Here is a 13,361-nt window from a genome sequence, read left to right on the forward strand (position 1 = left end):
ACACTGTCAGACATGGAAGAGGAATAGTGCTGGACCTGTTGATATCATTGCAATGACATACAGCGGTCAAGGTGTGGACTACCAGATCAACCACTTGGAGCTCATGACACGTTACTTATTGAAGTTTCGGATTTCTTCTGGTGCATGATTGCTGTCAATGGCCAAAATGCACTCCAGAGCAAAGTCTCGCAGTTGTGACAACTACCTGAGTATTAAGGTATGAGCCTGACATGCCTTACTAACTTTCTAAAACCTTGTGTTTTTCTTAGATATTTTGATTATTTCTACTGTACTGTGTGTAAACAAAGCTTGCTGTTAAACTCCAGCATGTTTGTTATTTTACATATTCCAGAGGTGGATGTTTTTTAAAGCAGCAGCACACAGGCAGCTGATGTTTTGACTCCTTCAGGGGTAGACAAAACATAGCAGGTAGCTTTTTTTGCGAATGCGATATGTAAGGGAGAGACAAGAACAATATATGTTGATATGTAATTGCTCGAGGTATAAAACATATTCCTTTAGTTTTGGGCATTCAGTAATTTCAGTTTTGTGTTTTTTGTTTCTTTTTTTAGCAACAAATTGTAAAAATTACAATAAACTCGTCATATTTTTCATCTTGTATTAGTTTCTTAAGTAGGTACTGACTTATGTATAAATATTTAAAGAACATTTGTCATCTCTGAGGGTCAGTGACAAGTTTGCATCCTCTCAGACTTGTTTTGTTATCAGTGTGCAGCCACTTGTTGGGGAATGTAGCCATTCTATATTTACTCTGCTAAGGTATCAACAGACTTTGTTAGTCTCCTTTGTCTCTACTGTCATTGCTCATCACAGCTCTGATTGATTGAAGGACCTCCTTTCACTTTTTGTCCTCTTTGTTGGATTGTCTTTAATGCAGAGGCATAATCAATAATGCAAATGTTTATGTTTTGTACTGTACAAAATGCATTTATAGTGTCACTGAGGTCTGTCGGTGCAGTTCGGGGACAACATCCTATCAGTGCTGTTTACATCCTGTAGGACAAAGTCATTAGTTGCTTTCTGTACACATGAATCAAATCTTTCTGATAGTCTGCGTGGGAATCTGTAGAAAAAATATACCTTCACCACTAAATTGGGCTGCTGTAGTTTTTAAAGTTGCTTTAACCTAATGATTGGCAGAAATGTTATTTCATAGTTCATGTAAATGAAAATTTAAATGAAAAGAAAATCAATGCTGGTACATGTTGGTACTCTAGTTTATTATATTACCTCATTACTTATCTACATTTGTCACAACATTATTGTGCCCCTTCCTGGTTATATTCTGTGAAAACAATCTGTTTTTAAAAGCTGCATTTCCCATTATCTGTATTGATAAGTGAGAAATGTAGTGTATTTTTGTATAAAACTAATGTCTTTGTATGTTGACTTGAGAGACAACTTGTTTTTCTTTTATTTATTTAAAAAGAGGGACAACTTGTGATGTAACAGAGATCTTTGTCTGACATTGTTAAGTAACCTTACTGACTAAAGCTTCTTGCAGTGTAGATATCCTGACTACTTACCTCAGTTCCTTTTCTTTTCTCTCTCCCTCAAAAGAGATAGGATTTCTATTGGTGCAGATCAAAAACTGAATCAATTTATTCACTAAGGTGGGGTGGTGGTGGTGATGGTGGGCCGGGGGGAGGGGGGGGGGGGGGGGGGGGGTGTCTCACCAGACTCCTTTTGTTGGCATCCTGGCACCTGGCAGTGGGGCAGGTCTGTGCAACCTTCAGCCTTTGTCATCCTGCTGCCTTTGAGGCTGTTAGCAGGTTGGTTAGTGAGTAGCCTGTATGGGGGCTCCAAAGCTCTCCTGTTACACTCCCCTGGTGGCTTCATGCTCCACTGGAGGCCTGGTAGGCAATGTCTTTTGTGTCCCTGACCCAGTAAATGTGTCAGTGACCACTTCGCGTTAACTCTCTCTGACTCTGTGTCTGTCTCTCGCTTTCCTTTATCTCAGTGATGCACTCCTTTGTTCTTTTCTTTTCCAACTTGATCTCCGACATCCACTTTAAAGGATGATACCTTTTTTTAGAAGACCGAACATGTGAGCAGGACATGTTTGAAGTGTTTTTATAAAAACACGAAAACAAGTAAAAGAAAGCTTGAGCTGATTAAAATGTTAATTTTTGGCAGTGTCATCTCAACTGGGATTTAACTCCATACGTAACCTTGAAGTTTGTTTGTTTCACCAAAAGACAAAACCTCCGGTGTTTAATGTTCTTATTTTCTATGTTCACCTCTCGAACAGCTGGTTTTACCGACAGCTCAGACAAAAGCATCCCACCTGGAGCTTAAAGCCACTAATTACCACCTCCATCGCTCAGCCAGAGGCTCACAAAGACCTGGCATCAGAAAGGGTGGGACATCCCACTTTGCTCTCGTCCTGGCTAAAGCTCCGAAGCTAGACATACACAGCTATACACACTGCATTCCTCTGTAGCACAGAGCGGATGGGAACCTCTGCTTTGGTGGCTAAGCTCAGTTATTCTGCTGAGATATGCAAATATGTTGTGCTATAGACAGGTAACACTCAGTGAAAGCCTTAAATGCATCATGTCAATAGAGGGATATGTTTAACCATTTGATTAGATTAGATTAAATTAGACTTTCTTCAACCCTCATTAGGAAAATGTAGTGTTGCAGACAGCTGTATATAGTATCCACAGTACACACAGAACCCAAGATAGAAAACACATCCATCAGTATGTACATATAAAGAACTGCAAAAAAGCAAAGTGACAATACAATTGAACAAATAAGTAGGTATAAATATACGTACAGCTGTGAGTTGTATAAAGGAAAATTGCTAGATTTATTATACCCAGATATTGCACAATGATGAGCTTTGTTGTGGGTGGATGATCAGCTCTGCTTGGAGCAGGCCTGATTATGGAGTCTGACAGCAGAGGGGAGGAAAAACTTGCGGTATCTTTCTGTCATGTACCACAGGTGAAGAAGCCTAAGATATTAGGCATCACTTTGGCATCAACACTTGACTGCCACTCCAACAATACAACGTCTTTGATAGTAATTAAGCTTAAATCTGTTATCTATTCATTTAATTGTTCTTCAAAACTCTTCCTCTATCACTACCACAGTTTTTTTTTCTCTTCTTTGGAAACCTGAGAACAAACTTGTTAGTCTGTCCTAGCAAGGGCTTTCCTCTCATTGTTAGCTCTCCACCATGTTATTCTTCTCCTCTTGGGTGCAACGGTGACTAATGCCCAGAGAAGTTTTTGTTTCTCTACAAGCAAGCTGACTGCTAATGGAAGTGGGTGTTTTTGTTTTTTTTTTTCCTGGGCACCAACACTGTACAGCACATGCCACTTAGAGAGGCGGAGCACACAATGAGAGCCTTGTAGTAGAGTCCTGGCATGCGTACGAATGAGCTGAACTGTACTCTCTTTTCTAATTGATGGTGCTGAGCTGCTTAGATTAAAAGGACAGATCCTACAAAGGGTGAAACATGGGCTGTCTGACCAGCAAAATCCAACAGAGCATCCCTTGATTTTTAGGCAGTCTTTTTTTGTATCTTATTTTACACATGTATTGTTATGGAAATGTAGCAGAGACCTTCAAGTGAGAGTAACAGGCATAAAGAGCTGCATATTTGAACGCTGCGTTCTTCAACATGCTACATGGTTGTTATAGTGTGCCAGTCTCCCTGGCTTTACTATTTATCTGTCTGCTTATCATTATAGGCAGATGTCTCTATTCCACTGTTGTTCCATTCAGGAAGGACAGATAGTGAAGTGATGTTTGGCCTTAGCTCTGACTAATCAGAGGAAGGTCATAGCCTGAACTGTGAGCATAACCACCCCTCCAGGTCAACCTCATTCAGAACTGCAATAATCCCCAATGTCCTGTCTGACAGTTTGTAACTAACATGTTGGACATGCCATTAGCTCTGTTGGGGACTGATGGTGGTGGGGCCAGGTCATGTATGGGTCAGATGATGACATGGTTGTTATTAAAGGGTAACGTTCCACCATCCTGGACGCAACTGGAGTCCAGTCAGGACTTTCCAGTTTGGCTGTTTGTATTTGCTGACGGTGACATCACTCTGACCAGGTGTTTCCCCTCACTGGGATGCTCAGACTTCCTGACTGTCCAGTTAAATGGGATCCTGTGTAGCTAATCACAGGCATTAAATCATATCTTAAAATTTATGTACAGTCTACAGATACTTTGTAGTTTCATAAAATTAGAATGATTGCAGTTCAAAGACATGTGTTACCAGGTGGTTTTGCTATATTTCTTGGATGTTTGCCTCTAATGTAATAATAAGCATTGCTAATGATAACATGCATCTTATTTTCCTCAGGACGCTGAGTCGTTGGACAAGTGTATCCAAAGCACCTTGTCTGCCTTGTACCGTCCCTTCAGCGCCACTGCTTCCACTGTCCTCTGGCAGCTCTTCAGCGTGGTGGAGAGACAGTACCGTGGGGACGGCCTCCGCTGCCTCATTGACTTCTTGCTTCCTTCCAAGAGGATTCTACAGATCATCCAGAAAGAAACCTGTGTGAGTGCATGATGGACACGGTTAAATTGAGGAATCCAAGAATGCCTGCTGAGATTTATTTAAGGAACCTTTTTGGGCAAAACACAATGAGAGATTTACTTGCTGGACTGTTGGGGATGTTTATCTTGGATCTCTTTTTAGTTTCTGTTTGTGCAGATTATGAAATGTAAAGAAAGCTGCAGGGAGGACATAACAAGAAAAAATGCACAAAGAAGAAAGCTGCTGAGTTTGAATATTTTTGCTGAGTGGGAAAAGTGACACTGAGACAGAGTTGATGATTGTCCTGAGAACAAGTGGAAAGCAGTCAACTTTTTCTGAATGGAGAAACTGTGGTCTGCTTGAGGAGCTGCCATTCTCTTGGGTCTGAAGTGAAACTCAATATTTTCTCTCACAAACTTTGATTACTGTTGAGTTAGGGCATAAGACCACAGCACTGAAACTTTATTCTTCTGTATTCATCTCTCTGGCGATTACACTGTGACGATAGCCGTACAGCAATAGTTTCACCAAAGCCTAGCCCCGGAGAACAGCTCGCTGTGCATGCAAGTCTTTGTATTGGAGGCAATATGAGAGGCTTCAGAGGGAGATCACATCTTCAGCCTTTTTTTCTTGGTTTTCATATGAGATGAAAAAACAACCCTTAAGCAATGTGTCTTTTCCTCAGGGTATGTTTCTTTTTCATGGCGTCACTGCAAAAGATTTGTGTTGCTGTTACTGTGAAACAAGGCCTGATCAGACAGGTTCATCTTTAGACGAATGATCCCTCAGAGTGATTCATCCTGTGCATCCTGTAAAAGCAACTTGACGCTCCATTACAGCTTAACGTGTATTTGAACACAGCTTTGCAGATGTCAGTAGAAATTATGTCAGTGGCTTAGCAACCACACAGATGATAGCTGTGTTTAGCAGGAGTGGGTACTGACTGATTTCTCTGTTTTCTTTCAGGTGAAATTCAGAGGATTGCTGTTCTATCATGAGGGGTGGCCTCTTTGCATCCATGACAAAGTTGTTCTGCAACTTTCCCCTCTTCATAAAGTTCGACTAAAGCAAGGAGACTTCTACTTTCAGATAGTTCCTTTAGGCCGCAAGGCTGTCAAGCTCGTGATAAAATGTCTGTCTGCCAGTGGGCAGGCCGTTGCAGAAATCCCCATTTCAGACAGCATGTTTGGCAACATCTTCACAGCTGAGTTCTTGCAGAATGTAACACGTGACAGAAACCTACACCCACTACAGAACTGCCTGCTTACCACCGGTACGGCTGTGTATAGGACACCGTGGAAGAACGTGGTCAACCCGCTCTTTGTCAGCAGCACAACGGATGCAATTATGCAAGCTCGCTGTAGCAGAGGTAGCTTCCGTGGCCCTCTCAGCACCTGCAGCACCAGCGGATCCACGGGAACTCTGGACAGTCACCGCAGCTCTAGAGAGTCCCTGCTTTCTCAGGGAGCGGAGTCCATCTTTTCTGAGCCCACTTCCCCCAGCAAAAATCACATGGATTCCAGCATAGAGAACCAGAGCACCAACAGCGAAAATAATGCTACACCCATCATTAAAAACAAAGGACCAGCTGAGGATTGTGATAAAGGGGCAGGAGATAAAGAGGGCAGTGAAGGAGAAAGACAGCCAGGATCCAAGATGCTCTCTTTTAGTACAGACCTCAGTAACCCAGGCCCTCAACGCCGCATACCGAGAGACTCTGTTACCTTTGAGAGCAAGAGACTTTTCAGGAAATCTTATATGGAGGCTCTGCAGAATCCTATGAGCCTCGGGTCTAGCTCTGAATCCATCCTGGAGGAAAGCCCGGAGCATAGCACCAGCCCAAGAGACAGAGCAGTTACACCAGGCAGCAGCCCCGACACCCGCTTGTCTCCCAGAGAACATTTATCTCTTAGGTTTGGTAGCCGGGGCTGGCTCAGTGGTGATGACTCCAAGCCCAACACACCTTTATTTTACCTACAGAGAGGGTTGCGGAGTGCTGAGAGACGGGCAGAAAGGCGCTCCAAGTCACTAGAGAGGACTAATAAAGCAGGCCAAGTTAAAGGCCACAGAGAACGATCGTCATCTGGAGGCTCAGCTAGCATCTCTCCCAAAAAGCTGATGAATGGTTATGCTCTCCGTTTTGGGAAGGTCGATGTGGAAGCTGTTTTTCCTGGAAATGAGAAAAGCAGCAAAGAGGAGTCGGGTATGTCATACATCACCGCAGTTCTTCTCCTACTCTGTCAGCACACAAAACTGACACTTCAAATGATCTTTTGTGATCGTGTCATGGAGCCATTTCATATAAATATTCAATCCCTTTAGTCTCTTACTATCTTTTATAAAACCTCCACTTGAAAACAATCCTCAAATCCAGTTATACACTCAATACTTTAAAGCCAAAATGAACATCTTTGGGCTCCTTGGATATGAATGGTGTTCTGAAATAAGACATCATTATCACCAGGGAATTAGAGGATTATCTTAACAACTCAATCAAAATATACTTTTCCACTTTTACCAAGTAAAAACTATAAATTAAAGAATAAATACCAACCTCATGACAATGACCTAAGCACTATGAATGGACATCTTGCTATACCAGATTTAATTATGGGTCTGCTGGTTTGCTTTTTTTTGTGCAGCTTGCAGTGAAAAGTGAAGAGGAGTTCAGTTTTTAAGATGGAGATCAGGTGCCAGTCAATCAAATCCTCTGAATAGTCATGTGCTTCATTTCATAACTGACTGTTACCTGCCTCACTGATGGAATTAATGGAGTTGTTACTGAGTGTGATTTCATAGAATCATCTAATTTGGCAATTGGTTAATTCCAGCAAGTTAAAGTCATACTAGTGAGCCATGTTTGTTTGGCACATTAGTTTATGTAGAGATTAACTCTCAATCTGTATATTACATATTATTTTGCTTTTCTGCTGACTCCAAAACTTCTTGACTAGTGTCACTCTTTCTAACAGTGGTTGGATCAGTCTATGACTCATCGCTCATCAAATAATACAACCTGAGGTTGTGAAAGCTTCTTAATAGCTAGATGGTGGTGTTTCACCAGTGTGTAATTATGCCCTGCAGCAGGACTGGTTGCAACACTTCATCAGATGGCTGGAGTCTGAGTAAAGACTCCTTACATCTCTGGAGCATTAATGCTTTCATTAATGACAGATTGCCTTTCAAAGCCCACACTTTGTGTTCTTTGGCATGTTCAGGGGACAGGTATGGCCCTACCCTGGAAACAGCACTTTAGCCACAATCCTGTGTTTTCTTTACTTCTGTCAGTCTGTTTTGTGTTGGTTTGTGCTGGGTAGCTCAGGAAAGAAGTAATGTGAGAGCACCACCCAGGGATTCATACTGTTTTTATAAATAGATCTACTTCCATGAATTGAAATGTGAGGTCCAAACTAAGTGATGATTTTGGTCGATCTTTAAATCCAAACTTTGGACCATGGCACACTGCAGCTGTGAATGCTCCAGTCTGCCAGTGCTGACTTAGCCTCTTTTATAGTTTAAAAACCTAACACAAGATAATACTCAGGAGGCTTTTCTTTACATTTGCCACTTCCTCTCACAACAAAGCATTTTAGGAAACATGCAGCAAACACAAGCCTGGTCACACAGTCACACAGGAAATGCACTGACTATTTAAAGACAATAGAAACTGAGCTGGCAGGGTTTACTGTCACAGAACGAGCAGAACAATACAAGAGGCCTCAAACTGTTTAAAAAGACAACACACACCACAGGCGTCCATCAAACACAGATAAATACCTGCAGAGCTCCTAACAGTTGGTTGAACAATGGTTGATGTTAAACTGTGGACCTTTTAACAGATTAATGAATAATTTCAGGGAAAAATGTAATGTTTATAACCTATTTTTAATATATTCATTTGTCTTAACAATCTAAATTAATTGGTTCTGTTCTGAGATAAATCCTTACAAATGGTTGAATTTTGTTTCTCTTGCTTGAATTTGCACCACCTCTCATCTAATAATCAAGCTAATGTGCATTATTCTAAGTCACCTGTATCTGTTATGCCTAAAACCAGCCTCAGAAACCTCTTAGTGAATATTACTTTAGTCTAAAGATCTTGTTTAGCAGCTCTGAAAATGCTGTTAATATTAAAAAGCATTAAGCTAAATATGAGCAGACATTTACAAACTGTAGAGGACTTTCCAGCCATTCTGCTTACTTCCTCACCCACCCTCCCATCTCCCCTATAGGCTGGGTGGCTGTTCATCTCAAGCTTGGGTCCTCTACCAGAGTTTTTGGAGCTTGTGGGTCCTAAGCAGTATCTTTGCTGTTCCTACAACTGCGCTCTTCTGGATGGGGGTGTCTGATGGTTCTCCAGGTATCTGTTAGAGCCACTTCTCCAGCATGGGAGACGTGGTCCCCAGTGCTAGGATGACCACTGGTACTAGTGTTGCCTTAACACTATGGCTTTCCTTTGCCACTTATCCATGATCACTGTGTCTGGAAATCTCACAGGATCTTAGCCCTCTCATTCTCCACCACCTAGGGAGGTGTTTCCAATTTTCACCTAGGGGTCTCCTTTCCATATCCTGCACAGATGTTTCTGTACACCATGCCGGCTATTTGGTTATGGGGTTCTATGTATTCTTTGCCTGCCAGTATCTTGCACCCTGATGTGAGGTGCTGAAATGTTTCAGGGGCCTCTTTGCACAGCCTGCACCTGAGGTCCTGCCTGGTGTGGCAGATCTGGCCTGACACTCAAATCTTGCTCCTGTGTTGCCACGATTAGTGCCTCTGTGCTTTCCTTCAATCCAGCCTCTCAAGCCATTGGTAGGACTTCTGCAGCATCCACTTTAGCTATCTGTCTGTGGTACATCCTGTGCAGGGGCTTGTCCTCCCATGACTGTTCCTCCATTTCATTCTCCTCCAGGTTCCATTGCCTGAGGCACTCACTCAGTGCTTCATCCCTTGAAGCCATCTTCCTGATGTATTCATGGAGCTTGGATGTTTTATCTTGAATAGTGGCCGTGATGCTCACTAGTCCTCTGCCTCCCTCTTTGCGCTTAGTGTATGGCTTCTGGACACTGGATTTGGGGTGGAACCCTCCATGTATGGTGAATAACTTACGTGTTGTAACATCTGTGGCGTGAACTTCCTTCTTTGGCCAGCTTATTATCCCAACCGGGTCCTTTATTGAGAACAATGTTTGATTAATAAATCAAGAATGGTAATAAAATGGGTAAAAGTGCACAACTGTATTGAGCATAATAATAGGCACTAATGTGGCTAAACCCCATTGTGTTGTTGGTAAAACTAGAACTTTTATTAAAAGACCCAATAACCCAAACACATTGTTTACTGATCTTTATTTGGATTATATTTATTTATTTAGAGTATCATTTAGAACCAAAACTACTTGAACTGACTGAAATCCAAATAAACTTTATGTTAGCAATTTGTATTTATTGTCAAACATTTAATTAAATCAAATATTCCTGTACAGTAGCATCTACATATATGTATATGTGTAAACCATTAAGGAAATCCAATTTCAAAAAGGATTTAAAAATACAGCGGGAAAAAAATAGAAATGTGTTTATAACAACATTTAAGAATTAAGTTATTTAATTCTCCTTTTCGAAATGGCATTTGAAAATACATCTACAAATCACAGTATTTAATAATAAATTAATATTTCAATATGGAATTTCTCTTGAATATTTCAATTTAAAAATTCGAATTACAAAACACTTGATTTCTTGCAATTTGATATATTTTAATTTTTGAATTTAAAATTATATTTAGCTATCTATATATTTATTTCATAATTATTTAGTCATCATCAGAATGCTGTATTGCTCTTTCAAACACCCTCCTAGTCCTTCATAGCTTTTGTCTAGCAAATAGTTAAGAATCAGCAAATGTTCAGCTTATTATCAAATAGGAAAAAGAAATGAGACTAAACCTCTCATTAGACAGAATAAACCCACAGAATTAGGAATTGCTTATCACATTTTTGTTGCTGATGAATTTTCTGCGACTCAAATCATTAAGGGTGTTTGCAGTGACAGCATTTTGTTGGAAAATGCGCTGCCTTGGGAACACGTTCAGAGTTGTAAACTGTGGTACCGCTTGGGAATGTCAAGCACATCATTCCTGTAAACAAAGCCTCTAGCTATGCTGAACTGAACAAAGGGATGTGAAGATATGAAAGTCTAATAACACCAGAGTTAGCCATGACTCAGGCTGACTAAACACCTGGATTCAATGATGACTCAGGGTGAGCTCACTAATGGAGCGCATCTATTTTTCCTCTAAGGTACTAGTTTTTGGTTGAAAAGTACAGATCAGTGAAAGGAAACTTTTTATTTCTAATGTTTGTTTTATTTTTTTCTTTTTGTTTGTTTGTTTTCGGAGAAATGTACACATCGCCATGAATCTATCAAAATTTTGCTCACTGGTTGTTTATCTCTGCAGGTCAGCATGATGTCAGCAAAACAAGTGGCGAAGAGTCACACAGTCCCAAAGCAGCCACTGGGATGACCCTGAGGCCAGCTTCAGATCAGAGTTCTTCCTATGACTATAATTCAACTTTCCCCAAGCTGATGGCAGAGGTCAGCCAAGAGCTGCTCACATCAGGGGCTGTCATTTTGCCAGGTAGGGGGCTCTAACTTCCACCCATCAGCTTGTCTGACAGTTAACTGTAAGCCAAAGTCATTCATTCATCCCAATTCATTTGTGTTGTGCATACTTGGAATATAGAAATGTGTTTTAACGAGATGGTGTTTTTTAGTACTGGTCTCTGTCGCTATTGTTTTAATACTGTTTTTATCCAATGTTCTGTTTTTTTTCCTTTTTATTTTGTTTTTAATGTTAAATTATGATTCTTGTATTCTGTAAAGCACTTTAAATCACCCTGTTGTTGAATTGTGCTATACAAGTAAACTTGCCTTGCCTTGTATAAATCACCTTTAGATAGATGACAGTTAAATAATACATTAAACTTTTTATTAACTTCTTGTAATAAATTAGTTAAATAATAAATTTAACCTTTTTATTAACCTCTTGTAATAAACACTTGTGGAAAAAGTAATCAAAACTATAAAAGACACATGCTCTATACTTATTTTCCAGCAATTAAAAACAACTGGCTTTACACTTTATTTTGTAGTACTAGCTCTTTATTTCTGGGTAATATTTTAGATTGCTGTGGGTACTCCTTCCTCGTTGTGTTGCGTTTAATTAAACTGGTATTTATAAAACCTTTTGTTCTTGTTGACCTCCCTCCCACCCGCCCTATTCCAGGAAACAGAGATCGCAGTGGAAGAGCAGTGCTGCAGGTGTGCACGAGAGCTCAGGTGTGGGCAGGCGAGACGTGCACAGTCAAGGACCTTACCTGCTTATTAGGCTACTACCAATCAACTCTGCGGTAAGTGTCAGGTTTAACCACTTTTGTGTAAGATTGTAATTTAAAAAAGTAAATTTCACAAGTAAATTAGGATTATTGATAACTTTTACACCTTAGTTTTACTTGTCTGCAGGTGTATTTGAACCAATTTGTTTGAAACTGTGAAAGAGAGAACCTATTTTTAGGTTGCGCAAACAATCAAGTGTTTGACAAAAACAACCCACTAATTGTTATCCTCTGGTTTTAGGAAAGAAAGGCGTGATCAAGGTCTAACTGTTGTAATAGACAGCAGAAGGCAGCAGCCCGTTCCAGCTCTGTTGTCATCTCTGTCTGAATTTCAGGTGAGGCCACAGTGGAAAATATGTAATTACTCTCTGACACGCCCATTACCTTTTCAACCCTGCAGAAGTCTCTGCAGTCTGTAATGCTACATCTTCCTCTAAAAGTCATGACACTCTGACGTTGCTTACAGGTTAGCTATTGCTCTGCCTCCCGGTCTCTGTCGCTATGTGATTTGTGTTTTTGAGGAGGCACACCTTAAACAATAGAAACTACACTTCCAAGGCATTTCTTTGAAAAAGCCTGGCCTCGATGCTCCTTGTGGAGAGCTCTGTCCTAACTTGTCTGTTTTTAACCACATGTCAGTAGCGGGTTGGCTGCAGCCAGCTCAAAAGATTCATATGATCATGCAATTTTATGGTAATGACTTTCTGTAAAATTTCTATAGTGATGTAAGACTATAAAGTTTTTAAATATCTTTACTCTGTAGTTCAAACTGTCTTCAGATATTTTTGTATTATTTTTCTATCTTTAGTTAAAGTGAGTGTAAAATTGCTTGTGCTTGTTTTTTTGTTTTTTGTTTTTTTCAGACTTTAGTACCAAATGCACTTTACTCCATCCTTTTCCTGGTGGACAAGGAGGCATCAGCAAATCTTGATAGAGACATTAGTGTCCAGGTAACACTCTTCATTTCTCTTCATTTCATCTATAAGTAGACATACTTAGATTAAAGTAGATCTGATAAGGGGAGTTTGCAAGAATTCAGCTTATCCACGTCTGTTTTTTTACTAGAATGAGATTAGATTGAATTGTATCTAATCTCCTTAGAACAAGCTCTGATGTCAGAGCTTAATGACGAGCAGGAACTGTGCTGAAGGTGGTTAAAGCCTCTGTCGCCTAAAGGCACAACAAGTAGCACACTTTGAGAGACCTTTGTTTACATTTTTCTTCTTTTTCACCCAGACTGAGACGCTTACATCTCTAAAGGCCCTGCTGAAGCACATTGACCCAACTCACCTCACACGTGACCTGGAAGGCACCTTCAGCTATGACCACAACCACTGGATCAGCTTCAGACAGGTGGGTGGAGGAGGCTGGACCCTAGAAACATGATGGATAAACTTACTCCTACATTGTCAGACTTTTGTTGAGCCTAAGAAAAAATGT

General features: G+C 40.5%; 1 protein-coding gene across 3 annotated transcripts in view; it reads left to right on the forward strand.

Moving 5' to 3' along the window:
- The window catches only part of zgc:158766 (uncharacterized protein LOC100009641 homolog), a 25,252-nt gene continuing 11,891 nt past the window's right edge, over positions 1–13,361 (forward strand). For all 3 annotated transcript variants that reach the window (XM_041988342.1, XM_041988343.1, XM_041988344.1), the window contains exons 1-8: positions 1–217; positions 4,349–4,546; positions 5,492–6,728; positions 10,985–11,164; positions 11,813–11,936; positions 12,163–12,256; positions 12,785–12,871; positions 13,158–13,274. In XM_041988342.1, the coding sequence (XP_041844276.1) occupies positions 158–217; positions 4,349–4,546; positions 5,492–6,728; positions 10,985–11,164; positions 11,813–11,936; positions 12,163–12,256; positions 12,785–12,871; positions 13,158–13,274 (2,097 nt within the window). In that variant the 5' untranslated portion in view covers positions 1–157. The remainder of the gene's footprint in view (positions 218–4,348; positions 4,547–5,491; positions 6,729–10,984; positions 11,165–11,812; positions 11,937–12,162; positions 12,257–12,784; positions 12,872–13,157; positions 13,275–13,361) is intronic.

Source organism: Melanotaenia boesemani, chromosome 6 (genome assembly GCF_017639745.1).
Source record: "Melanotaenia boesemani isolate fMelBoe1 chromosome 6, fMelBoe1.pri, whole genome shotgun sequence".
NCBI lineage: Eukaryota > Metazoa > Chordata > Actinopteri > Atheriniformes > Melanotaeniidae > Melanotaenia > Melanotaenia boesemani.